At 37.6% G+C, this 24,948-nt stretch overlaps 1 protein-coding gene across 4 annotated transcripts in view; it reads left to right on the top strand.

The window, feature by feature from the left end:
• DHX57 (DExH-box helicase 57) overlaps positions 1-24,948 on the top strand; it is a 58,333-nt gene that overhangs the window by 25,972 nt on the left and 7,413 nt on the right. For all 4 annotated transcript variants that reach the window (XM_024753481.1, XM_024753478.1, XM_024753477.1 and 1 more), the window contains 12 exons: positions 1,775-1,908; positions 2,822-2,876; positions 4,547-4,752; positions 8,290-8,406; positions 11,034-11,130; positions 12,178-12,351; positions 12,970-13,170; positions 14,556-14,832; positions 19,246-19,341; positions 19,425-19,508; positions 22,618-22,755; positions 23,417-23,491. In XM_024753481.1, the coding sequence (XP_024609249.1) occupies positions 1,775-1,908; positions 2,822-2,876; positions 4,547-4,752; positions 8,290-8,406; positions 11,034-11,130; positions 12,178-12,351; positions 12,970-13,170; positions 14,556-14,832; positions 19,246-19,341; positions 19,425-19,508; positions 22,618-22,755; positions 23,417-23,491 (1,654 nt within the window). The remainder of the gene's footprint in view (positions 1-1,774; positions 1,909-2,821; positions 2,877-4,546; positions 4,753-8,289; positions 8,407-11,033; positions 11,131-12,177; positions 12,352-12,969; positions 13,171-14,555; positions 14,833-19,245; positions 19,342-19,424; positions 19,509-22,617; positions 22,756-23,416; positions 23,492-24,948) is intronic.

Genomic DNA, 24,948 nt, shown 5'->3' with positions numbered 1-24,948 from the left:
ACACATTTAGGCAATATTAAATGTCAAGAAGAAGAATTTCTGTCCCTTATAGAATTGCTAATTACATGTTAACAATTTGTTCTGTTTTCTTCTGGGAGTATATTGGGAGTTAGCAGAGATGTATCTCCACAAACACTATTGGGATTATATACTGTTGTGTGCTGCATGTGATCTAATATTTAATATGAGAGCATGAACTATCTTTGAAATTATTGCTAATAATTGCACGAGGAAATTCTAACGTGTGGATGTACCATAGGTTACTTAACCATTTACCTATTGTTATATTATTTTCCTTTTCCCTAAAAAAGAAAAAGAATAGTCATAAATGTAATTAAATTAGCTCATTAAAGAAAACTAAGTAGTTCAAGAATATACTCATTAAAAATTCAAACAAGGCTTCCCTCGTGGCGCAGTGGTCCAAAAAAAAAAAAAAAAAAAAAATTCAAACAACACAGATAAAGTGAAAGTCCCCTGTAACACTCCCAAACCATTCCCAGTCCCTGCCCCAGAGATAACTACGGTGATCAGATTGGTGATATGTCCTACTGTACATTGACATATATACTTGCTTTGTCAGAAATAGGTACTTTTATTTCCAGAACTTTTTTTCTTATACAAATTATGTATTCATTTAGCAAATCAACAAACATTTATTGAGCACCTACTATATCCCAGGCAGTGCTCCAGGTACTGAGTAGTATCTTGTAGAACAAAATAACCAAAATCCCCATCCTCATAGAGCTTATATTCTAGTGAGAGAGCCCAACAATAAGCAAGATAAAGAAGTAAAATATAAAGTATGTTTGTTAAGTGCTAAGAAGAGAAAGGGTAATATGAAATGCAAGGGAGGGGAACATTTGAAATTTTAAACATGGTGGCCAGGGAAGGCCTAGCTGAAAAGGTACATTTTGAGTAAAGACTCAAAGAAAGTGAGTGAGTGAGCTACCTCTTGAATGTCTGGGAGAAGCCCTTTCTAGGCACATTAATAACATGTGCAAGGGACCTGGGGTCCATGTCTCAAAGACAGCAAGGAGGACAGTGTGGCTGCAGCCAAGTGATGAAGAGGGAGAGCGACAGGAAATGAGTAGTGAGGGTACAGATCATGTCACATAGGACCTCGTTAGTGAGGACTTTGATAAGAAGTCGTTGAAGGATTTTGAGCAGAAGAGTGGCACAATCAGATTTACATTGGCACAGAATTATTGGTCTACCATACTGAGAGTAGATTTTAGGGGGGCAAGGGCTGAAACAGGGAGGCCAGTTAGGACATTGCTGTTCTGTGGTACATATTGTTCTACAACTTGGGTTTTTTTCACTAACAATATCTCTTAGAGATGTTTTCAGGTCTGTATCTAGAGCTCTACTTTATTCTGCCTCATGTTATTCCTTAGAATAGATGATATTGTCATAATTAACCGTTTCTTGGTTGATAGACATTTTGGTAGTTTCCACTGATTTACAAACAATGCTATAATGAAAATCGTTGTATATACCTCTTTATGTACATGTAGATATCAAGAAGTGGAATTATCAAATGCAATGATGAATGCTGTTGGTATTTTGATTGGTACTACACTGAATTTAGTTTATTTGGTGGGAAATTGATATCTTTACAACATTAAGTCTTCACATCTAGGAACATGACACATCTTTCTATGAGTTATAAATTTTTTTCACATAAGTCTTACACTTACTTGAAATATGTCAAAGGTTATTAATTTTCATGTATTAAATTTGTTTGATCCTCAGATGTTTCTTTTATTTCCTCTAGTGACTTCTTACTGCTAGTTTTGAAAGACATTGTGTTGCAGAGACCAACTCTTCAAGTTATTCTGATGAGTGCAACTTTAAACGCTGAGCTCTTTTCAGAATATTTTAATTCCTGCCCAGTTATCACTATACCAGGTGATTAAAATCCATCATTAAATACATATTGTCCTAATAAGCAAATATAATTATTTTAAAGTTCATTTGAGATATAAATGAATGAGTATTTATATGTTTCTAGAGAAGAATTGATTAGTTTATAACAAATAAAATCATAACCATATAATGAAATTATTGAAGAGGTAGTGTTATATTCATTTGCTGGGAGATTTCAATTTATATGTGCTTTTAAAAAAAAAGTCTAGGTTATTAGGATTTCTAGCATTCTGTTGTGTTTAACATCAAAATGTGAGTTTATAATGGTAATCTATCATAAAGGGAAAAGTTGTATCTGTGTATAGCATATTTATTCATTGCTGGATTCTGCTAAACTTCTGGATATTGGTCCACTCTGGGAGCAAGTGAAATTGGGTAGTCTGTGTCTTCTCTTGGTGCTTTCACAGTCTCATTGTGGGATAATTTATCACCTTTGGCTTTGGCTTATCATTCTGCAGTTGATTGGTAAAGAACAATTTGGAAACATTCAGTGGTGAATAATTCGTTCTAGTTATAGAGGATATCGACAGTAGATTTAAAGATGAAATTATATGCTTGATCTAGAATACAATTGTTGAGTGTTTAAAGGTCCCCTGCAGGGAAGCAGAGGGGGATAAAAAGGTTTAACAGATTTTTTTTAAAAAGAGGTTAAAAAAAGTCTTATTAGCAAATGATCATCTCTCCAACTATGCACTTCTGTTTTATTTACTAACTAGAATCTACTCCTTCCATTTTTATCATGAAAAGCTTTTTCTGAATACTTGTAAGACCACAGAGTAAATAGTACCTTACTGTGCCAAGCTTCGTTTTTAGACAATTTTACATATACAAACAGTTTCAAGATAGTTGAACGGGTATTCTGAGACTTTCCTGTTTTATTTTCTTGTTTTCCTAGGTCGTACATTTCCTGTTGATCAATTTTTTCTGGAAGACGCAATTGCTGTGACAAGGTAAGGAAGATATTAATTAAAGTTTGGGGAAAGTCCTTGAAAACAGAATTACTATTTTACCTCTGTGTGCCTGGGTACTAATAAACGGGTTAACTTTTCTTCTAATTTTTCTATTTGAGCATTTTGTTTTCCCCTTTTAGCGAATATTTATTATACAAATTATTTGAATTCAAAGGCAATATTATATATTAAGAGTACTGACTCAGGAATCCCTAATGTAGACTAAGGACCTTGGGTGATAATGATGTATGGATGTCAGTTCATCAGTTTTAACAAATGTACCACTCGGGTTGGGGATATTGCTAATGGGGGAGGCTATGCGTAGGGCAGGGAGCAGGGGGTGTATGGGGAATCTCTGTACCTTCTGCTCAGTATTGCTGTGAACCTAAAACTGCTTTAAAAAGTAAAGTCTGTTTAAAAAATGATGGGGAATTCCCTGGCGGTCCAGTGGTTAGGACTCGGCGATTTTACTGTGGTATCCTGGGTTCAATCCCTGGTCGGGGAAACTAAGATCCCACAATTTCTGTGGCATGGCCAAAAAAATAAAATAAAATAAAAATAAATAAAAAATAAAAAATGATGGACCAAATCTATGGAGAATTTAACATGGGAAAAAAAGTACTAATTCTGCAGACAGACTACTAGTGTTTAAATCCCTCTACTTACCAACTGTAACATTGGTAAGTAGCTTAATCTCTCTGTGACTTAGTTTCATCATATGTAAAGTGTGCGTATTAAAAGTAGCCTCTTCAAGAGTTATGAGGATTAATTAATATTTGGAGTTAATACTTGCAAAGGGCTTAGAACTGTGCCTGGCATATATCAAATGCTTTATATATGTTAGCTATTATTATCATTATTATTCTGCCTTCAAGGAGTTTGCACTACATATGAGTGTATAAGTTCTGTACCGGATAGAAGGTGGTAATGTCTGTTGGATATCAACAGATTTCTCCCCTCTGAAAGCTCTGCTTCCTCTTCCTACTCTTTGACCTTGAAGATTCCCCAGGGTTTTATCCTTGCACTGTTTCTTCTCACTGTTAAATTCTTGCTTGGCTCTCTAAGACTCATGTGATTTCAGCTGTCACCGCTGTGCTGAGAACTCCCAGATTGCTATCTTCATTCCTGACCTCTGAGCTCCAGAATGGAAACAACTTTGATGTCTGACACCTTAAACTCAACCCAGAATTTTTTCTTTCTCTTTGCTCCTTCCATTCCTAATAAGCCCCCTCCTAATTCTACGTTATTTAATGATACAGTATTCTCAAGCTAAAAACCCCGAAACAGTGGCTCTCAAACTTCAGTGTGCAGTAAGCATACTTGGAGAGCTTATTAAAATTGTTGTTTTGTGGGCCCGATCCCACTTCCACTGAATGTGAATCTCTGGGGAAATCATCTTTCAGCTAGTTTCCCTGTCTTTTTTCTCTCACTTTTCCAAATTCACTGCCTCCAGAATTATCTTAAAACAGAGCCAAAAGCATTCCAGTGTGCTCCCCCCCAGCAACAGGGCACGGCAGACAGAATCCTGGACTGGTGGAAGAATAGCACTTGGATTGGGCAGAAGCAGAGCAACGTCCTGCTGAATGAGCACGGGAAACAGGTGAATAATGTCGTTCCTCACCAGCAGACCCGCATCCACACCCACACATTTCTTTGTCTTCTTTCCCCAGGTATGTGTTGCAGGATGGGAGCCCATATGCGCGCTCCATGAAACAGATGTCAAAGGAGAAGCTCAAGGCAAGGCGCAGCAGAACCGCGTTTGAGGAGGTGGAGGAGGACCTGCGCCTCTCCCTGCACCTCCACGATCCGGATTCCACCAAAGATGCTGTGGCAGATCAACAGTTAGATTTTAAGCAGCTCCTGGCCCGCTATAAAGGTAATGTGCTTCCTGGGGGGAATATTACAATTATGCCAAAGATAACTAGTTTTTCTCACGCCATGATCCAGAAGAAGAAAAACGTGGCTCTTGTTTCATAGTTACCTTGTCTTTAGTTCATCAGAACAACCTTAAACTTAGAAAAATAACAGTTCTAATACATATTAGATTAAAATTGTTATTATATTTACCAGTGGGTTTTTTCCTGATTGTAAATGTGTTCATTATAGAAAAATTGGGAGGTAGTAAAATATAAATTATATTCTTGAGTGTTTTGTAACTTTGCATTTTGATATGATTTCGAATTCAGAATTAAAAATTTGCAAGACTACAGTGAACTCTCATATATCCTTTACCCTGATTCACCAATTATTAATATTTTGCTTCATTTGCTTTATTATTTGCTCTGGGTGCATATATATATTTTTTTCCTGGGTGTTTTGAGCGTAAATTGCAGATATGATGCTCCTTAACCCATAATATTTCAGTATGTATTTCCTCAGAACAAGGACATCCTCTTACATAACAATAGGATATGGGAATTCCCTGGCGGTCCAGGGGTTAGGACTCTGGCGCTTTCACTGCCGGGGCCCGGGTTCAATTTCTGGTCGGGGAACTAAGACCCCACAAGCTGCACGGCATGGCCCCAAACAAAAACAAACAATAGGACATGATCAAAATGAAAACATTGAACACTAATACAGTACTACTGTTTAATCCACAGTCCATATTCTAATTTTGTCAATTATTTCAGTAATGTACTTTATTGCTATTTTTTAGGTGGTACAGGACCCAACTGAAGATTACATATTGCATTCAGTCAGCATGTGTCTTTAGTTTCTTTCTATCTGGAGAAATTTGCCAGCCTTTATTTTTCTTCTATGATTTACATTTTTAAGGAGTTTGGGCCAATTATTTTGTAGAATGTCCCTCTGTTTGGGTTTCTCTAACGTTGCCCCATGATTAATTTTAGGTAATGCATTTTTGGTTAGAAAACCACAGAGACAATGTTGAGTCCTTCTCAGCGCATCATATCAGGAGGCACGTGACGTTGGTTCCTCCCATTATTAGCAGTATTAACTTTGATCATCTGGTTAAGGTGATGCCTACGTTTCTCCTCTGTAGTTACTATTTATTCCCTTTGTAGTTAATTAAGTTAGTTGTGGAGAGAGATTTGAAACTATTTATCCTATAACATCCTCAAAATTTCACCCACTAGTTTTAGCATTTTTCAGTAGGCCTCGAAAATGACATCTCTTTTCAGGGCCCACCCTGTGCTGAGCATTTTTATATATGTTAGGTGCTCCCTCCTCCCATGCCGGACTCCACGCAGCTTTGTTCCTAGATAGTCTTCCATACGTTCAGCTGGGCTGAACCCATAGAAACCCTAAGGTTACTACTTTTGCTTTCTTCCTAAAGCCTAGACAGGTCTCAGCTGCCTTTCCTGCTCTCTTTTCCGTGGACTGCCACCCCAACTCCTCTTGGTCCTTCCAAAAAAAAAAAAAAGGTGTTTACCTTTCAAGGAGTAAGAGCCTCCAACCCCTGTTACTGTGCTTCTATAGCAGAAAAGGCAAGTGAGTTTTCCTTTTTCTCCTTCCACCAAAGATGCAGTCCTGCATGGGAAATGGTAATCATAAAGGAATTAGGGCATTAGCCATTTGTTCTGCTGTTTAGGAAGATATACGTGGCTCCCAAACATTTCACTTAATCTTCCCAACATCCTGAGAAGTAAGGTTAAGAGCATAGACATGTATCTTACAGACTTGGATTCGACTCCCCAGGCTCTCATAAAACCAGTTATATGCAAGTTCCTCATCCTCTCTATTCCTCAGTTTCCTTACCTATAAAATGCCGTTATTTAGGAGATTAAATAAGAATACAAATCCACAGCATAGTGCCCAGAGCTAGTAAGTGCAGATTTGTGATTCTCATGAAAATGTTTGACTCAAATGTGTTCTTTCTGTACATCATACCAGCTGACAATTCCCATTTCCTTATTCTATGAAATTAGTTAACAGGAAAATCTCTTTGGTTTCTCTTTTGAAATTCCAGAGTTTTCTTTAAGAATTATGACTGAATCTAAGCCACAGTCTTTCTGATGTCAAGCACAGAGATATCAAAGTTCAGAAAGCACCTCTGAGAACTCTTTTCTAAGGATTTGAGGTTGGGAAACCTGGCTCTACCACTAGCTTCTGTATGATGCTGGGCTGATTGATCACTTAGCTTCTCCGAGCCTCCTCTTTCCTATGAAACAAAGACTTTATCTAGTTGATCTCAGTGCTCTCTTTCAGAAAATTAAACAATGTTCCCTAGCTCGATTTTTAAAACTTTTTCTAGTTAAAAAATAATAATAAAAATCAGTCTTTTAAAATATATAAATGATTAGTAAAACCTGCCAAAGTATAAAAAAAATTTTTTTTTAATGATTTTCATTTCCCTTTTATTCAGTAAGCTGATTCCTTCTCCTTTTTGAAAAGTCTGGCTATTTGGAATGTTGGCCAATAAAAATGATTCCTACTCTGCCATCCACACCCAACCACACTTTTGCTTGTGTAGCTTATTTCTTCCTTTCTTTCATTTTTTACCAACATAGGGTTCATTCTTCAGAACAACATTGTTTAGCAACTGCTTTTGCCTCTCTTCAAGCTTTTCAGCAAAGCGTAAAAAGCTTCCCTTCCTTCATACCAACTACAGTTATTTTGCTCCAGTTAGGCTCTATTTCAGGTGATGGGTCATTAGAAAGAACTAAAAAGAAAAGGCAGCCATCTTCAGAGAATTTGTCTCCCCAGGCATATGCTGTTTGTTTTTAAAAGAGCTGAGGCTTCTAGTACAACACAAGGAAGTATATCTTTTACTAGGCTTCCGATGAATTAGAAGGAGATTGTAGACCCTGAACCTGAGGGTCGATGAGTAGACTTCAGGGGTATTGGTGAAGCCATTATAATCACATGTATTTTTCAGGGAAGATTCATAACTTTTATGATTTTCCCAAGGAACTTAAAAGTCACTGTTATAAAGTTGCTGCTGTAAAGTCACTGTTGTAAAGTAAAGCTGTGGCCTCTGTGCACTGATTTTCACAGTTACTGTTGCCTGGACTTTTGGCTGATCTGACTCACAAGTTGATTGAATCTGGAAAGGTTTTCTGAAATATATTTGATATATTTATATATCACATGTATTTGATATATAGAGAGAGAGAATATACTGATATAATATATAAATATATTTAATATATATCTGAAATATATATAAAATATATTTTATATGATAGATAAAAGGGCAAGGAAAGAGAAAAGTTAAAAGTTGCTTCTCTCGGCCTTTCCAGCAGGGGCAGGAGCCTGCTCTTTGGGTCATTGTTCAAGCAAAAAGTGCTTCTAGTGAGCCTGTATTTTCTGAGAGACTGAAGGAAAAAAAATTCATTTCAGTACATTAAATGTGGACATCTGTGTTATTAAATCAAATCAAGACACCCACTTAGTTCCCAGGCATATTTTCTTCAATAAGGTATAACTATCCTGATTTTTACCTTTCTTTCAGGGGTTAGCAAATCAGTCATCAAAACAATGTCCATTATGGATTTTGAAAAGGTTAATCTTGAATTAATTGAAGCCTTGTTAGAGTGGATTGTGGATGGAAAGCACTCCTACCCTCCAGGTAACTGCTTCCTGTCTTAAGTGTGAGACGGCAAAGGGCAGGGAGTCTACTTCCTGAGATGGTGGGGATTGTGGGGACAGCCTCTCTTCCTGGAGCCCTCGCCCTGGTTCCTCACCTTTTCACCCCCAGTTGTGTGTACAGTTGCTTATTAGGTTTTTCAGGAGGAAATTTTACCGTTTACCTTTTGAGGAAGTTTTACCTTTTACCCACTGAGCAAAAAGATGTTAACAAGACAAAGTCCAAAATGAAGAAGGCTGAAAAGAAGGCCTGGGTGTCCACATGTCAACACTCAGTCCCTGGCTAAATGGGAGCCTAATAATGAGTGTTTGAATCATGTGAAGACTATACCTGGAGGCCACAGGGCAGTGGGGTTAAGAGAACAGGCTTTGGAAAGTCTGATAAAATTCCCTGCTACTCCGAGCTCTGTTACCTTGGATAATAAAGTCCTTATCTTTTCTATGCCTCAGGCTCCTTGTTTATAAAATGAAGACAATAATAAATCCTCTATGTTGAGGATTAAAAGAAACCATATACAAAGCGCTTAGCACAGTGCCTGACATATATGTAATGCCCAGTAGGCACTACCCCTAACGAAATAATAGTTATGCTAGTATATTTATCATTGTAATTATTATCACTGTTCTACTACTCCTCCTACCGTTATAACACAGAGCAATCCTCCCTTCCCCTTGCTCAGTGTCTTCCCAGTGACCTCTTTACCTCATTTGTAGTCCGTTATCTCCAGAAGAATGTCCCAGATCTTCTCTTAACTGAATCCTGCACATCATTCAGGTTTCCAACAAATGTCTTCTCTTCAGAGGAGTCTTCTCTGACCACCCTATCTGTTGTCTGTCCCCTCAGTCTATCACAATATCCAAAAATGGTTTTCATTTTCAATATAGCACTCAACCCTATCCAAAACTATAGTTCTGCTCACTGATGGTCTCCTTCAGTAGAATGTCAGCTCTTGAAGAATAAGAATTTCTTGTGTACCACTGTATTCCTCAGACCCTGGAACAGAACCTGGAATCTTTCGGTGTGGAGTAAATATTTGTTGCATGAACAGATGCAGCCATTGTTGAGTGAAAATTAAGTGGAATCATAGATCAGAAAACTACAGTATATGCTCACTACACAGTGCTTAATGACTGCCCTCTTCTGATTAGATCTTAATCATTATGCGGTATTTTCTAAGGAAACATGTGAGCCACATAAAATTATTGAAGTGCCTTGTTTCTCATTCCTTGGCAAATAGCCATTGTTGGCTAATGCATTATCACTGGATTGAATATCTTATTTCATCCCAAAGGAAAAGACTATTACTGAAAAAAATCAAGTATAGCAGCCAAAAAGAAATGTTAGAAAATTATCTGAATTCAAAGCAAAGTTGATGTAGTGATTAGGCAGTTGGTGATATATTTGTGAATATTAAAGATATCCTTGATACAGATGGCCAAGCCATGAGGGCAGAGCAGATCAGAAGGCACATAAAAATACAAATTTTTTTTCCATCCATATAGATTATTTTACCACTCTTAAATTTTGTGCTACTTTAGTAGAGAGAAGCATGGGGTATGTAATGGAAAAAGCATGGATCTGGTACCAGAAACCCTATATTTGTTTTCATACTCCCCTCTTATTAAGTTCTGTGACCTGACCATGTTACTGAGTCACCTTAAGGGTACTGTTAATCTTCTTAACAGGTGGTTATGAGGATCAAATGAGATAATATATGTGAACATTCTTTGTAAACTATGAAGTACAGTATTAAAACCAACCTTGAAAGATAATCTTTTGTCCTTCTTCGGAGTTCAATTTTTGTAATAATTTAGTTTCCTTATTTACTTAGTGGGGAGAATAACTGATAACTTATTAGTCATGAGTTCCTTGTGGGCAGATCTTTGTTTTATTTTCCATTGTACCTAGCACAGAGCTGACAAAGACACCCAATAAATATTTGTGGGATTAAAGGCAGGGTTAGTGAAGACAGTGTCAATTTCCTCTGTGAATAAAGCACAAAAGGAGGCGACTATTGCTGAGTGACTGCTCTTGGCACAGAAATACACTATAATCAGTTATCACTGCTTATTTTCTTTAATGTAAAATTTTAAAGCCCATAAACCATTATGGCATGGTAAGTTAATATACTGCCTCTTCAACACATATCTAAATTTAGATTACCAGATTGGCTGGCCAATTATAGTTTCTTTTTCTCATTTCCAATAAAATGTTTATGGATTTTATTTACTAATGGGGAGAAGAGTCTTCCTGTCATATAAGATTAGAAGGATAACTCTTTCTATAGAAACAGAATGTCAGTGGCCAGTGCACTGAAGAAGTATGTTTAAAGAGCTTTGCTAATGATTCTTGTATAACGTAAGGCATTATATTTTTCTACACATCATTTCTTTTTCTGTTTTCGAAAGATATAGTACCTCATTCATTCTGTAGTTATTAAGTCAGAAAATATATTCTAAAAGTTTGTTTTCCATTTAGTTCCCTGGGGACTTTACAAAGAAAAGAAAATTGTGAAAAATCTCAGATTATTACATTTTTCGTTTAAAATTAAATCTGTATTAGTTTTTTCTTTTTCACATCTATCAGATTGATTCTTTTTATATACCCAGGTGCTATACTTGTATTTTTACCGGGACTAGCAGAAATCAAAATGCTTTATGAACAGCTACAGTCTAATTCTCTATTCAACAACAGACGTAGTAATCGGTAAGTTAATTGCTTCCTATATTCTTAATCATCTATTCCAGTTATGTGTGAAAGTGAATAACCAGAAAGATCTCTTTGACTGTCATCACCCTCTTTCAACCCTGGTGTCACTGCTCAAAAATATGTTTGTTTATGCCAGCTGGGAATAGACAAAACAGTTTGTTCCAGGGAGTCAGTCATTTCCATTCCATTATATAAAAATGTTTCTCTTCACTTAGCGTAGTGACTCAGCAAAGTTGCACGTGCAGTTAACCCTAGAACAACACGGGTTTGAACTGCATGGTCCACTTATACATGGATTTTTTTCAATGGTAAATACTGTAGTACTACATGATACATGGTTAGTTAAATCCATGGATGCAGAACCACAGATACAGAGGAACCACATATACAAAGGGCCAGCTATAAATTATACATGGATTTTTGACTGCACAGAGGATTGGCCTTCCCTAATCCGCGTATTTTTTGAGGGTCAACTGTAATTTCAGTTGCCAGATACTGGGGATTGGAGAAGCCAGTGTTAATAACAACAAAGCAATGCTACCATTTTGAGAAAAAATAATTTTCAGTGGTTCCTATTCCAGTAGTAAGACAGACTGGGTGTGTCTTCATATCTAAGGGGACACTACTTGACAGATGAACACCCCCTAGAAATGTAAGACTCAAGTTTCTTAGCATACATGACTGTCTCTGTCTCTCTTTCTCTGAATTTAAAGGTAGGGAAAAAATGATTCTTTGTTGGTTAGTATGCTCCAGGCTTGTTACTTGTAGAATGTCAACTATTTAGTCCTCTTGATTATTTACTAGTGAATTACACTCCAGTTTTTCCCAAGTTGATGCAAGGTTTTTAGTTCATAGAACTGAGTAAATATTTTTTAAGGGTCAGAAAGAACTTTCCCATGTAGAAGACCTGGGCCTTGAGGACAGGTTGTGGAGAAGCAGCTGATTTTTGGAGTCACATTGTTAGTTTTAATAGAAATTCACCCATTATAACCCACTTTCAGTGTTTTGTACTAGAACACTAAATCCTTTTTTTTTCTTTTTTAGATGTGTTGTTCACCCACTTCATTCATCTTTATCCAGTGAAGAGCAGCAAGCTGTGTTTGTAAAGCCTCCTGTCGGTGTAACTAAGATTATAATTTCCACAAACATCGCTGAGACATCCATAACCATCGATGATGTTGTCTATGTCATCGATTCTGGGAAAATGAAAGAAAAAAGGTATCCTCTTTTGGTGATGTAAGAGAGGGGCTAACGATGCCTCATTTGGAGCAACACAGCTGTTAAAGGCTAATGCTATTAAGCTACATGGATTACGTTTGAAAAAATACTTTATGACAACTCTGTAGGTATGAGTGATTCTGTAGCTAGGATCATGAATCTTATATTCAAACAGAGGTAGAAATTTTAAGTTTTTACCTTAGAAATAATTATTTTTCCTCTTTTTCTTATATGCTTTACATGTGCTTGAATGAAAAAGAATTGGTATGGGAGGTGATGGAAATGTTAATTACCAAAAGGTTGGTAATCATTTCACAATGTATACATACATCAAAACATCACATTGTACACCTTAAATATCTGTAATTTTTATTTGTCGAAAATAAAATGAAAAAAAAATTTTTTTTAATTGAATAAAGAAACTGTATGTAGTATATAGTACAGAAACCATCTAAATTAGCACAAAGTGCTCCCACCACGGACTCAACTACCCCAGAACATGCGGGACACTGTCCTTCTACAGAAGTAGGATGGTTCATCTGTTCTGTCCATGCTAAGTAAAAATTTGGCCACATTTTTATAAAGTAACTGCTTTTTACCTTTTCTTTTACTTTATAGATATGATGCCAGCAAAGGGATGGAAAGTTTAGAGGATACTTTTGTCTCTCAAGCCAATGCCCTGCAAAGAAAAGGTCGAGCAGGTCGTGTTGCATCTGGGGTCTGCTTCCATTTATTCACCAGCCATCACTTCAGTCACCAGCTTCTAAAGCAGCAGCTACCAGAAATACAAAGAGTGCCATTGGAACAGCTCTGTCTAAGGTACATCTTGATCCTTGTGTTCTGCTTCCGAAAGGTCCCAACATTTCTCACCCTAAGTTCCATGTTTTCTTTTTCTTAGTAGAAGATGTTTTGCTAGGCGTGGACTTGGATGAACTCATTCATTTGCAAAGAGCGAGCTCTTCAGTGTTGCCTTTACCATTCCTTTTAACTTTCTACACATAAAGATCTCTTGCATTGCAGAGGATGGCCCTAAAATAGAGCTTAAGAATACATTTATAAGTCAGGAAAGTAATCTAACTTATCAAGAAATTTCTGCTAGGGCAACACCAATATTAAATCATCGCAGGGGGGAATCTACACCCTCATTATCAGTTAGAACAAAGTGAACAAAAGCAATTTGAAAACACCATTATTTACCTGATGAACAAACAAGAACAAATATCATAAAATAGGATTTAATGAATGAATGATTAAACTCAGTGTTATTGAAGCTGGAGAACCTTTGGTTCAACCTTGCTGAAACTTTGCGTAGCGTATATAAGAACTCTAAAACTAGGGGCTTCCCTGGTGGCGCAGTGGTTGAGAGTCCGCCTGCCGATGCAGGGGACACGGGTTCGTGCCCCGGTCTGGGAAGATCCCACATGCCGCGGAGCAGCTGGGCCCGTGAGCCATGGCCGCTGAGCCTGTGCGTCCGGAGCCTGTGCTCCGTCCGCAACAGGAGAGGCCACAACAGTGAGAGGCCCACGTACCACAAAATAAATAAATAAATAAATAAAATAAAACTATCCATGCTCTTTGACTGAGTCATTATTTTGAGGGAGTGTGCCCATAAAATGTTTACCCAAAGGGAAAAAAGTTACTTGTACAAAGATGTTACAGCTCTTCTTTTATCCAATAGGTGTATTTTGAGAGGCTTCCATCACATTAGTAAAAATATAAAGGAATTATAAGTGAAATAAATAAACTTTATATATGTTAGATTTTTCTCTTTCGAAAATTGCCTAAATTCATAATTTAAAACAGCTTCTCAAGAGCTGTTACAAGGCAGGACACAATGCAGGTTAATTTTATAAACAATTATTATGCAATTTCAGATGTGGGAAAGAGAGTAGGTGGATCATTTGAATTTTATTTCATGATTTGAACCCACTGTTATAGAAAAAAGCATTTTGGAAGTTTATAGAGAGAAATTTATTCTGAATCTCAGTAAATTTCAGAATCTGAAAGTGTTTCTGTAACTTATTGCTAGGAGAAGTAAAAGACATAAGAGATTTTTTAAAAATTTATTTAAACTGGCATGGTTTGGTTTATGAAAGCATATATTTGGGAAATTATAAATTATTTTCATTCACAGAAGAAGCTTACCTCTTTGTGTCATCCCACCAGAAATAAAAATGACAAATTGTTTTGTTTTCTTTTTTCAGAATTAAAATTTTAGAGATGTTTAGCACTCATAATCTCCAGTCTGTGTTCTCTCGGCTCATTGAACCCCCGCACGCTGATTCTCTCCGTGCCTCAAAAATACGGTTACGAGACTTGGGAGCATTAACTCCAGATGAAAAACTGACCCCTCTAGGGTATCACTTGGCTTCTCTGCCTGTAGATGTGAGAATCGGAAAACTAATGCTGTTTGGGTCTATCTTCCGCTGTTTGGATCCTGCTCTCACCATTGCTGCGAGTTTAGCTTTTAAGTCTCCTTTTGTAAGTAAACAGCATCCATCTGAACTGGAGTCCGTAAGTCTCTAAGGGGACCATGGGGGCTTCAGGGTTATGTGAGCCCCTAATACTTTTCCTGTGAGTATATTATGTGTGAATCTTTCAGGCACAATGTCTCTTAACTTTTATTGGATCCTCAAAGAAATCCATGCCCCAAATAAAGATTAAGAACGAGAGAGCCAGCTTATTTAAGTCATCTAAATGTGCTTTTTATGTATCTGCTTTACTTGCTCATTATAGGAAAACCAGAAAAGCAAGCAAGCAAAAAGTGCCCCTTCCTGATTTTAAAAAACAATAAATACATTGGAGTACTTTTTTCAGCAGCTTTATTGAAATATAATTCACCCATGTAAAGTGTACAGTAGTTTTTAGTATTGTGCAGTCATCACCCTAGTCAGTTTTAGAACGTTTTTAATCACTTCATTAAAAAAAACCTCTTAGGGGCAGGACAGGAATAAAGATGCAGACGTAGGGAATGGACTTGAGGACACGGGGAGGGGGAGGGGTAAGCTTGGACGAAGTGAGAGAGTGGCATGGACATATATACACTACCAAATGTAAAATAGAGAGCTAGTGGGAAGCAGCCGCATAGCACAGGGAGATCAGCTCGGTGCTCTGTGTCCACCTAGAGGGGTGGGATAGGGAGGGTGGGAGGGAGACGCAAGGAGGGAGGAGATATGGGAATATATGTATATGTATAGCTGATTCACTTGGTTATACAGCAGAAACCAACACACCATTGTAAAGCAATTATACCCCAGTAAAGACGTGAAAAAAACAAAAAACCACCTCTTAGCTGTCACTCTCCTGTTTCCCTCCAACCCCCCATCCACTCCATTCATAGATAACCACCAATCTCCTTGCTATGTTCATAGATTTGCCTCTTCTGGACATTTCATATTAATGAAACAATATAATATATAGTGTTTTGTGATCGGCTTCTTCACTTAGCATAATGCTTTTAAGAGTCATCTATGTTATAGTATGTATCAGTGCTTCATTCCTTTTATGGCCAAATAATATTCCTTTGTACGGGTATACCACATTTCGTTTATCCATTCAGCACTTGAAGGACATTTGGGATTGTTTCCACCTTTGGCTATAAACATTCATGTACAAGTTTTTATGTGAGCATATGTTTTCATTTGTCTTGGGTGTATACCTAGGAGTGAAATTATTGGGTCAAATACTATTTAACTTTTTGAGGAACTTCCAGACTCTTCCAGAGTAGTGGCATTTTACATTCTACCAGCATTTTATCAGGATTATAACTTTTCCACATCCTTACTAACACTTGTTATTATCTGACTTTTTTATAACTGTTCTAGGTGGTGTGAATTTGTGGTTTTTGATATGTATTTCTCTAATGGCTAATGATATTAAACATCTTTTCAGTTTCTTATTGTCCATTTGTATATCTGTCAAGAAATGTCTATTCAGATAGTTTGCCCATTTTTTAATTGGGTTATTTGTCCTTTTATTATTGAGTTATAAGAGTTCTTTATATATTCTGGATATAGGTTCCTTAACAGATACATGATTTGCAGATATTTTCTCCTATACTATGGGTTGCCTTTTTCACTTTCTTGATCTGTTCTTTGAAATACAAAAGTTTTTATTTTTAGGAATTCCAATTTATCTAGTTTTTTGTTGCTCGAGCTTTTGTTGTTGTCATGGTTAAGAATCCATTGCCAAATCCAAAGTCTTGAAAATTTATCCTTATGTTTTTTCCTATAAGTTTTATAGTTTTAGCTCTTACATTATGGTCTTTGGTCCATTTTGAGTTAGTTTTTGAATATAATGTGAAGTAAGAATCCAGCTTCATTCTTTTGCGTGTGACTGTCCTGTTGTCCCATCACCATTTGTTGAAAAGACTGTTCTTTCCCCACTGAATGGTGTTAGCATTCTTGTCAGTAATCAACTGACCATAAATACATGGGTTTATTCCTGGATTCTCAATTCTGTTCTATTGAGTTATATGTCTATCCTTAGTCCAGTTCCATGCTGTCTTGATTCAAAATACAAAACTCTAGTTTTGTAGTAAGTTTTGAAATCGGGAAGTGTGAGTCCTCCAACTTTGTTCTTTTTATTAGTGTCTTGAGGATTTTTACATTCATAAGAGTTATTGGTCTGTAGTATTCTTTTCTTGTGATGTCTTTATCTGGCTTTGGTATCAGAGTAATACTGGCCACATAATGATTTGGGAAGTGTTCCCTCCTCCTTTATTTTTCTGAAGATTTTGTGAGAATTAATGTCAAGTCTTCTTTAAATGCTTGGTAGAAATCAGCAGTGAAGCCACTTGGTCTTTTCTTTGTGGGTAGTTTTTTTTTATAATTAATTCAACCTCTCCACTTCTTATAGGTCTATTTGGATTATCTGTTTCTTTTTGAGTCAGTTTTGATCATTTGCTTTTTCTAGGAATTTGTCCATTTCATCTAAATTACCTAATTTATTAATATATAAACATAGTATTTTATAGTCCTTTTTATTTCTGAAAGCTTGTTAATAATATCCCCTTTCATTTCTGATTCTAATAATTTGAGCCTTCTCTCTCTTTTTCTTGATCAATTTAGCTAAAGGTTTGTCAGTTTTGTTGATCTTTTCAGAGAACTGGCTTTTGGTTTCGTTGGTTTTCCCTACTGTTTTTCTGTTCTCTATTTTATTAATTTCTGCTCTTTGTTTCTTTCCTTCTGTTTGTTTCAGTTTTAGTTTGTTCTTCATTTTCCAGTGTCTTAAGGTGGAAGTTTATTGATTTGAGATCTTTCTTCTTTTTTAGTATAGACATATACAGCTGTAAATTTTCTTCTACGGACTGCTTCAGCTGCAGCCTATAAGTTTTGGTATGTTTTGTCTTCATTTTCATTCATTTCAAGTATTTTCTTTTTTTTTTTTTTTTGGTGCATTGGGTTTTCATTGCTACATGCAGGCTTTTTCTAGCTGCGGCGAGCGGGGGCTACTCTTCACTGCGGTGCGTGGGCTTCTCACTGCAGTGGCCTCTCTTGCTGTGGAGCACGGGCTCTAGGCATGTAGTCTTCAGTAGTTTTGGTGCATTTCAAGTATTTTCTGATTTCCCTCTCTAGTTCTTCTATGACTCATTGGTTATTTAGGCATGTGTTGTTTAATGTCCACATATCTATGAGTTTCCCAGTTTTTTCCTTTTATTGACTTCTAATTTCATTCTGTTGTGGTCAAAGAACATACTTTGTATTATTTTAGTCCTTTAAAACGTACTAAGCTTTGTTTTATGGCTAAGTATATGCTCAGTCCTGGAAAGTATTCCATGTAAACTTGAAAATGAATATTCAGCTGTCATTGGGTAGAGTGTCACTCTTCCTTTATTTTCACCATGGCTTATCTCAGATAGGTAGGGGAATAGATGTAATAATTTTCTTCAGTTTTAATGTTATACTTCATGGAATTGTAAACTCACAGATCTGCAAAAAGATCTTAGTTCAGCCCCCTCATTTAACAACAGATGACAAAACCAAGGGCCAGGCTAGGTGATGTAGCTTGCTCAGAGACATACGGTCAGTATTATTGTGAACAAGACCTCCATTGCCTATTTCTCAAATCATCTAAATAACCTCTCACTGTCTGTTTTCTTTTATTGGAATGCAGAAATAGTTCATTAGAAATATTGATGTCATCCTTAGCCAAAACTGAACACCTGTCCTTTACTGGGTTCTGTAAACATAGTTAATTCCCAAATGTAATCCTTTTCCCACTAGTCTTCCTAAAAAGGAAGAAAATTTATTTTCAAATAGAAAATAAAATTTTATTATTGTTGTGTTAGCTATAAAGGTGTCCAAATATATGAAAATTAGAGAGAAGCACCGTAGTTGGTTTAGAATGATTTTCAGTGTGATACAGCTTGGGCCTCGGTGTAACTTGCTCTTGCTGGTGTCTTTAGTACATGTGTATGTTGCAGCAAGAGAAAGCAGTGAAAATTAAGTTCTCAGCTGATTTTACTAATTTGTAGGGAAAAGGAGGACCTGTAAACATTATTTTTAAAAGGAAAAAAACATGAATTATGGGTATAGAAATAGGGGAGACTTAAGTATAGAAGATGAGTAAGAATCTGTAAAATAAAGATACCGCAGAGTTAACAGAATCTTAGATTTTAGATGTAGCTTTTAGAGTGAGTGGCTCTTTGATGACATCTTGCCACTAGGAAGTAAAAGACCCAGTAGAGGTTATTTCGGGTGGGCAGATGGACTCACAAGGACAAGTAGGACTGTTAGCTTGGCACTTAACCACCATAATTACTTTTAACCAGCCACCCACTGTGTACTCTGTTCCACACAAAATACTTCCCGAGGCACCTGGCTTCAGCAGTAGGAAAGTGCCATTTGAAACCTTGGGTAAAATGTGTCCTTCAAACCTGGTTTTCCTCATTAGGTATCTCCCTGGGATAAAAAAGAGGAAGCTAACCAGAAAAAGCTAGAATTTGCATTTGCAAACAGTGATTATCTGGCCCTTCTACGAGCATATAAGGTAAGCATACAACCTAATAGCTGAGGTTTATTACCAGAGTTGGCACTAAAGACAGTAACATTTTGATTTTCTCCAAAATTTAGGGATGGCAGCTAAGTACGAAAGAAGGTATGCGTGCAAGTTATAATTACTGCAGACAAAACTTCTTGTCAGGAAGAGTTCTTCAGGTGAGTTGTTTCTGTGGAAATTTGTTTTCATTCATTTTCTATTGTAGTAGCGCACCAGAGGGTGTTGCAACTTTATCTTGCTTGTCCTGCCTTGACATTGAAAATGTTATTTTTGGAATATGCTTGGCTTTACCACCTGGGTAAAACAGACTCCTGAACTATGACATCAGGCCTTTTGTGCTGAACCTTTCAACTGATCTGTTCTTCCTCTTTGCAGTGAATCTGTGTTTAACTTCTGTGGAGGCTAGGGGAATATAGGCACTCTGAAGATTACTGCTTACTGGAAGTCAGTTTTTTCCATAGTTATACCAAACATTCTTAACCCGGATCCATAAGCCCCTGAAATTGTATGCAAAGTCATACCCTTATACATAACGTGCATTATTCTGGAGAAAGGGATCATAGCTTCATCAGATCCTCAAAGCAGTCTATGACCATCGCCAAACCCCTTACCCTCTCCCTAAAACCAAAGACTGAGTACTGAACCAGATTTTCTTTGTTAATTCTCCTGTCCATCAGAGGCTACTATGTCAATAACAAGTACACAAGAAAGAGAAAGAAAGGTTTATTATCTTCTGTGTAATAACAGGCAGGGCTCTGTCTTCTGTTGTAACAGTATTTTAGGCCGCCTTCCAAAGTGGCATGAAAAGCCAGAATAGGGCTTCCCTGGTGGCGCAGTGGTTGAGAGTCCGCCTGCCGATGCAGGGGACACGGGTTCGTGCCCCGGTCCGGGAAGATCCCACATGCCGCAGAGCGCCTGGGCCCATGAGCCATGGCTGCTGAGCCTGCGCGTCCAGAGCCTGTGCTCCGCAGCAGTAGAGGCCACAACAGTGAAAGGCCCGCATACCAAAAAAAAAAAAAAAGCCAGAATAATAACGGTGCATTATCTTTACAAAGCATCTATTTCACTCAAAGATTTTGAGGCTCGGGAGGGGGAAGGACTTTATTTCTATATTAGAAGATGTCTTGGAATAGAACACAAAATTAATGTTTGTAGTACTTACCACTACCTGACAGCTAGTTATCTCTCTACCCCATAAGCTCCATCAGAGACGAGATTTTTTTTCTTTTTCTTTTTTTTTTTTTTTTTGCGGTACACGGGCCTCTCACTGTTGTGGCCTCTCCCGTTGCGGAGCACAGGCTCCGGACGCGCAGGCTCAGTGGCCATGGCTCACGGGCCCAGCCGCTCCGCGGCATGTGGGATCTTCCTAGACCGGGGCACGAACCCGTGTCCCCTGCATCGGTAGGTGGACTCTCAACCACTGCACCACCAGGGAAGCCCCAGAGCCGAGATTTTATGTTTTGTTCAATACTGTATCCCCAGTGCCTAGAACAGTACTTAGCACGTAGTTGATGCTCAGTAAAATTCATTGAATGCATGAATGAATGGTTATTTAAAATGAAGTAAGAGACCTCAGAACCATCCCAGTATTTGCCTTTATTCTTCTCTGCCTTTAGGTGTACTGCAGTGAGGCGTTTTGAGAAGACAAAGGCTCTAGCTTTATTCTAAGTACAACAAACGCAATGATTTTCAATCCTGGCTACACATTAGATTCACCCGAGGGAGCTTAAAAAAAAAAGTAAAAATACCCAAATTCCACTCCAGGCCAATTACATCTGGATCTCCAGGGGTGGAGCCTGAGCATGTTTATTTTCCTTGTTGTTGAGTTCACCAAGTGATTCTGATATGCTGCCAGGGTTGAGAAGCACTGGTCTAAAGGGTATTTTACATGTAAGGTGCAGTAATATTTTCTTGAGTCATTAAGAGTTTTAAGTATAAAATAATATTTCTTTTAAATTACATTTTTTACTAAATTTATTCTTTTTCTTTAGGATGTGTGTAGATTTTGCTGTGATCTATGAGGGCCATCAAACAGCTACCTCTGGACTTCACTAAAGTCCAGCTTAGATTGTATTGTAGAATGTTTTGTGTTTCTTTTTTTAATCGACTTTTTTTTATATAATTTATTTATTTTGGCTGCATTGGGTCTTCATTGCTGCATGCAGGCTTTTCTCTAGTTGCGGTGAGCGGGGGCTACTCTTCATTGCAGTGCACAGGCTTCTCATTGTGGCGGCTTCTCTTGTTGCGGAGCATGGGCTCTAGGCGCCCGGGCTCAATAGTCGTGGCTCGTGGGCTCTAGAGCGCAGGCTCAGTAGTTGTGGCGCACGGGCTTAATTGCTCCACAGCATGTGTATCTTCCCAGACCAGGGCTCGAACCTGTGTCCCCTGCATTGGCAGGCATATTCTTAACCACTGCACCACCAGGGAAGTCCTAGAATTAGTTTTATTAAGATATTAAAACCTTGTCGTGAAATAGAACTCTGGTATATTTAACTCCTAGTTATATTTTGCCATGTTATACATCTGTGATTGACAGTCCAAGAAAATACTTAAATTGTCATCAGATACAGGGTAGCATTGCTTAGCTTTCCATTCCTTTGATTGTCATTATCTGCTTTTCTATTGTCTGATATACAGCTCATATTTGAACAGATGCCAGAGGTTTGTGCTTTTCATTCTCACACTTGTGCTCAGATGCAGAAAGGGGTTTCCAAATCTAAACCACTTAATAGTATTCCTATTCGTAGGGAAAATGTGAGCCAGCCAAGTTCACAAAGTAAGAGAAAGAGGGAAGGTTCTGAGGTGGGTGTTCTGCATCTTTTAAGAGAGAACACTAACCACTCTAGGCTCGGGTAAGGCACTAAGAGGACCTGAGCAGAAAGGAAGTAGGAAAAACCAGACAGTGTCACAGCACCTTGAGCTAGAGTTCCACAAAGTAAACTACGTTTTTGGCTGTCCTAAGAATTGCGAGGAAAATCAGACCTACCCAAAATCCAATTAATGGTTTGTTTTTTTTTAACGTAATCTAGAATTAAATGATCTTTGGGTTTTCTGAAATTTGTGAATTTCTGTGTAATGGTTTTACACTGCTGGTTTGTATGAGTGAAAACTGCCCTTTTGTGAATGAAGAGACAAGATAATCTTCATACCTGTTTGGTAAACCCATATGAGTCTCATTACTATACGCTGAACTAATTCGTTTTTGTAGTCATTCTTACCTTTGATAAGTTGATGCCCCTGCTTAAAGATTTTTTCCATTTCTTTCAGGAAATGGCCAGCCTCAAACGACAGTTCACGGAACTGTTATCGGATATAGGCTTTGTAAAAGAGGGACTCAGAGCAAGGGAAATTGAGAAAAGGGCCCAAGGAGGAGGAGATGGTATCTTGGATGCCACAGGAGAAGAGGTAAAGAATGTGTAGTTAGTTCTTACTTCTCTTTGATGATCACACTCATAGTCTGTTACCTCAGGAACACTTGTAGGCCTTGTTCACTTAAGCCCTATGAGCAGTGGGTTAGTGGCATTCTTGATTTTCTTTCCACAAATGTCAGCTAACACTCAGAAAAACAAGAGTTTTTCTGTTGATTGTTGCTTGTTTTTTTTTAATTTCACATTGGTTCTTGGTAGGTCCATCAGAGGTAGAACGGACTTTCCAATAATGTCTTCTTAATCAGACCAGCCTTTTTCAAGCCCAGGATAGTTTTGTATGTAATAAGTATCAGAAGAACAATTCAAGATGAAACCTGATGCCACTCTGTTCTAAGTACAGTTAGTACTTTCTGGAAATTGTGACCATCTCATGAACCAGAATCTTTCTCTCGACCGATCCTTAGGAACACTGGCTTTGTAACTGCTCTGCAGAGATCTAGAAAGTAATTGTGGACTTCTTGGAATGGGTACTGTGTGAATGTGGTCCAGTAGATTTTTTTTTTTTTACTTAGAAATAATCTTTCTAGCAAAGTGATAGAAATGAGATGCTTTTTAGAAATCAAGAGAAATATAATAATTTCCAGGGATAGACAGAAATAGCCACATTACTTAAAAGATTAATGCTGTATTTCTCACAGGCTAACTCAAATGCTGAGAACCCCAAGTTGATATCAGCAATGCTGTGTGCTGCTCTGTATCCAAATGTAGTGCAGGTAAGGAAACATTTTTCCTGGGTCCTCCCACTTCCTGTTTGATTTTAGCCAAGGGATGTAAGACATGCGCATTAATCATTTTAAAGAAACACACACAGCCTTTTTTTTTTTTTGTGGTACACGGGCCTCTCACTGTCGTGGTCTCTCCCGTTGGGGAGCACAGGCTCCGGACACAAAGGCTCAGCGGCCATGGCTCACGGTCCCAGCCGCTCCGCGGCATGTGGGATCCTCCCGGACCGGGGAACGAACCCGCGTCCCCTGCATTGGCAGGTGGACTCCCAACCACTGCGCCACCAGGGAAGCCCCACACAGCCTTTTAAGCATAGTATATATTTCCAATTCTTCAGGTCCCCAGATATGTTGATACATCATTCAAGAACACATTTATTGTATAAAATAAGGTGCCTTTTTAATCCTTCTGACATCATGACATTCCAGGAATTAAAATGGACCTAAATGTCACTGTCAGCCAGTCTGTGCATTACTAACCTATGTTAGGTAGAAATTTGATTCTACTACAATTTCCCTTATGCCCTCTACTCTGGACTAAAATTAGATAAGAACAAGTCAGTGCCTTGTCATGGGACCGCCTATGATCCCCCTCTCCTGGAAACCCTACCTGAATGTACTGTCGGACTTTTACCTGAGATTTGATTATCCAGTCCTTGTCAGACTTAGAATGTGAATTTGTCAGAGTACTGAAGCATTTCTCACTTAACTTTTTGATAAATGTTCAGTGGATGTCTCCTGATTCATTTATGGCTCATTTTTGCTTAGTGCTTGCATGCTTTTCAAATCATTTGAAATTTACTTAAAAAAAAAAATCATTTGGAGAAAAGCTGTGGAAACACTTAAAAAATTAGGGGTGAGGGGGATGAATAAGCAGAGCACAGAAGATGTTTAGGGCGGTAAAAATACTCTGCATGGTACCATAATGATAGATAACATGTCATACTTGCCCAAACCCACAGAATGTACAACAACAAAAGTAAACCCTAATGTAAACTATGGACTTTGGGTGATGATGATGTGACAGTGAGGTGCTATATAGCCACTGAGAAGTATGTTTTAGGAAAATATTTATAGAAAATGTCCTATATTAATTTTAATACATATATATTTATTTCTATATATAAATATAAATCTAACAGAAAACTAAAATGATATATGTCAAACATTAATGTTAGTTATTTCTTAATCATGGGATTACAGGAGTTATAGGTTATTACAAGATATTGAATATTGTTCCCTGTGTTATATAGTAATAATGTTATTTTCTACAGTAAATATGGAGGTGTGTGTGTGCACATAAACTTTTCATTTTTTTGTGTGAAACAATCTCTACATTTACATCCACACCTCCTCATGGTTAAAAAAAGAAAAAGGAAGCATGCTTACACTGCTTCCAAAAGGAAACAGAGAGAGGGAAGCAGCAACAAGGGCATTCAAACAAGACT

The sequence above is a fragment of the Neophocaena asiaeorientalis genome, unplaced genomic scaffold, assembly GCF_003031525.2.
Source record: "Neophocaena asiaeorientalis asiaeorientalis breed wild unplaced genomic scaffold, Neophocaena_asiaeorientalis_V1.1 scaffold171, whole genome shotgun sequence".
NCBI lineage: Eukaryota > Metazoa > Chordata > Mammalia > Artiodactyla > Phocoenidae > Neophocaena > Neophocaena asiaeorientalis.
The sequence above is the reverse complement of the archived record's forward strand: the minus strand, read 5'-3'. Positions and strand labels throughout refer to the sequence as shown.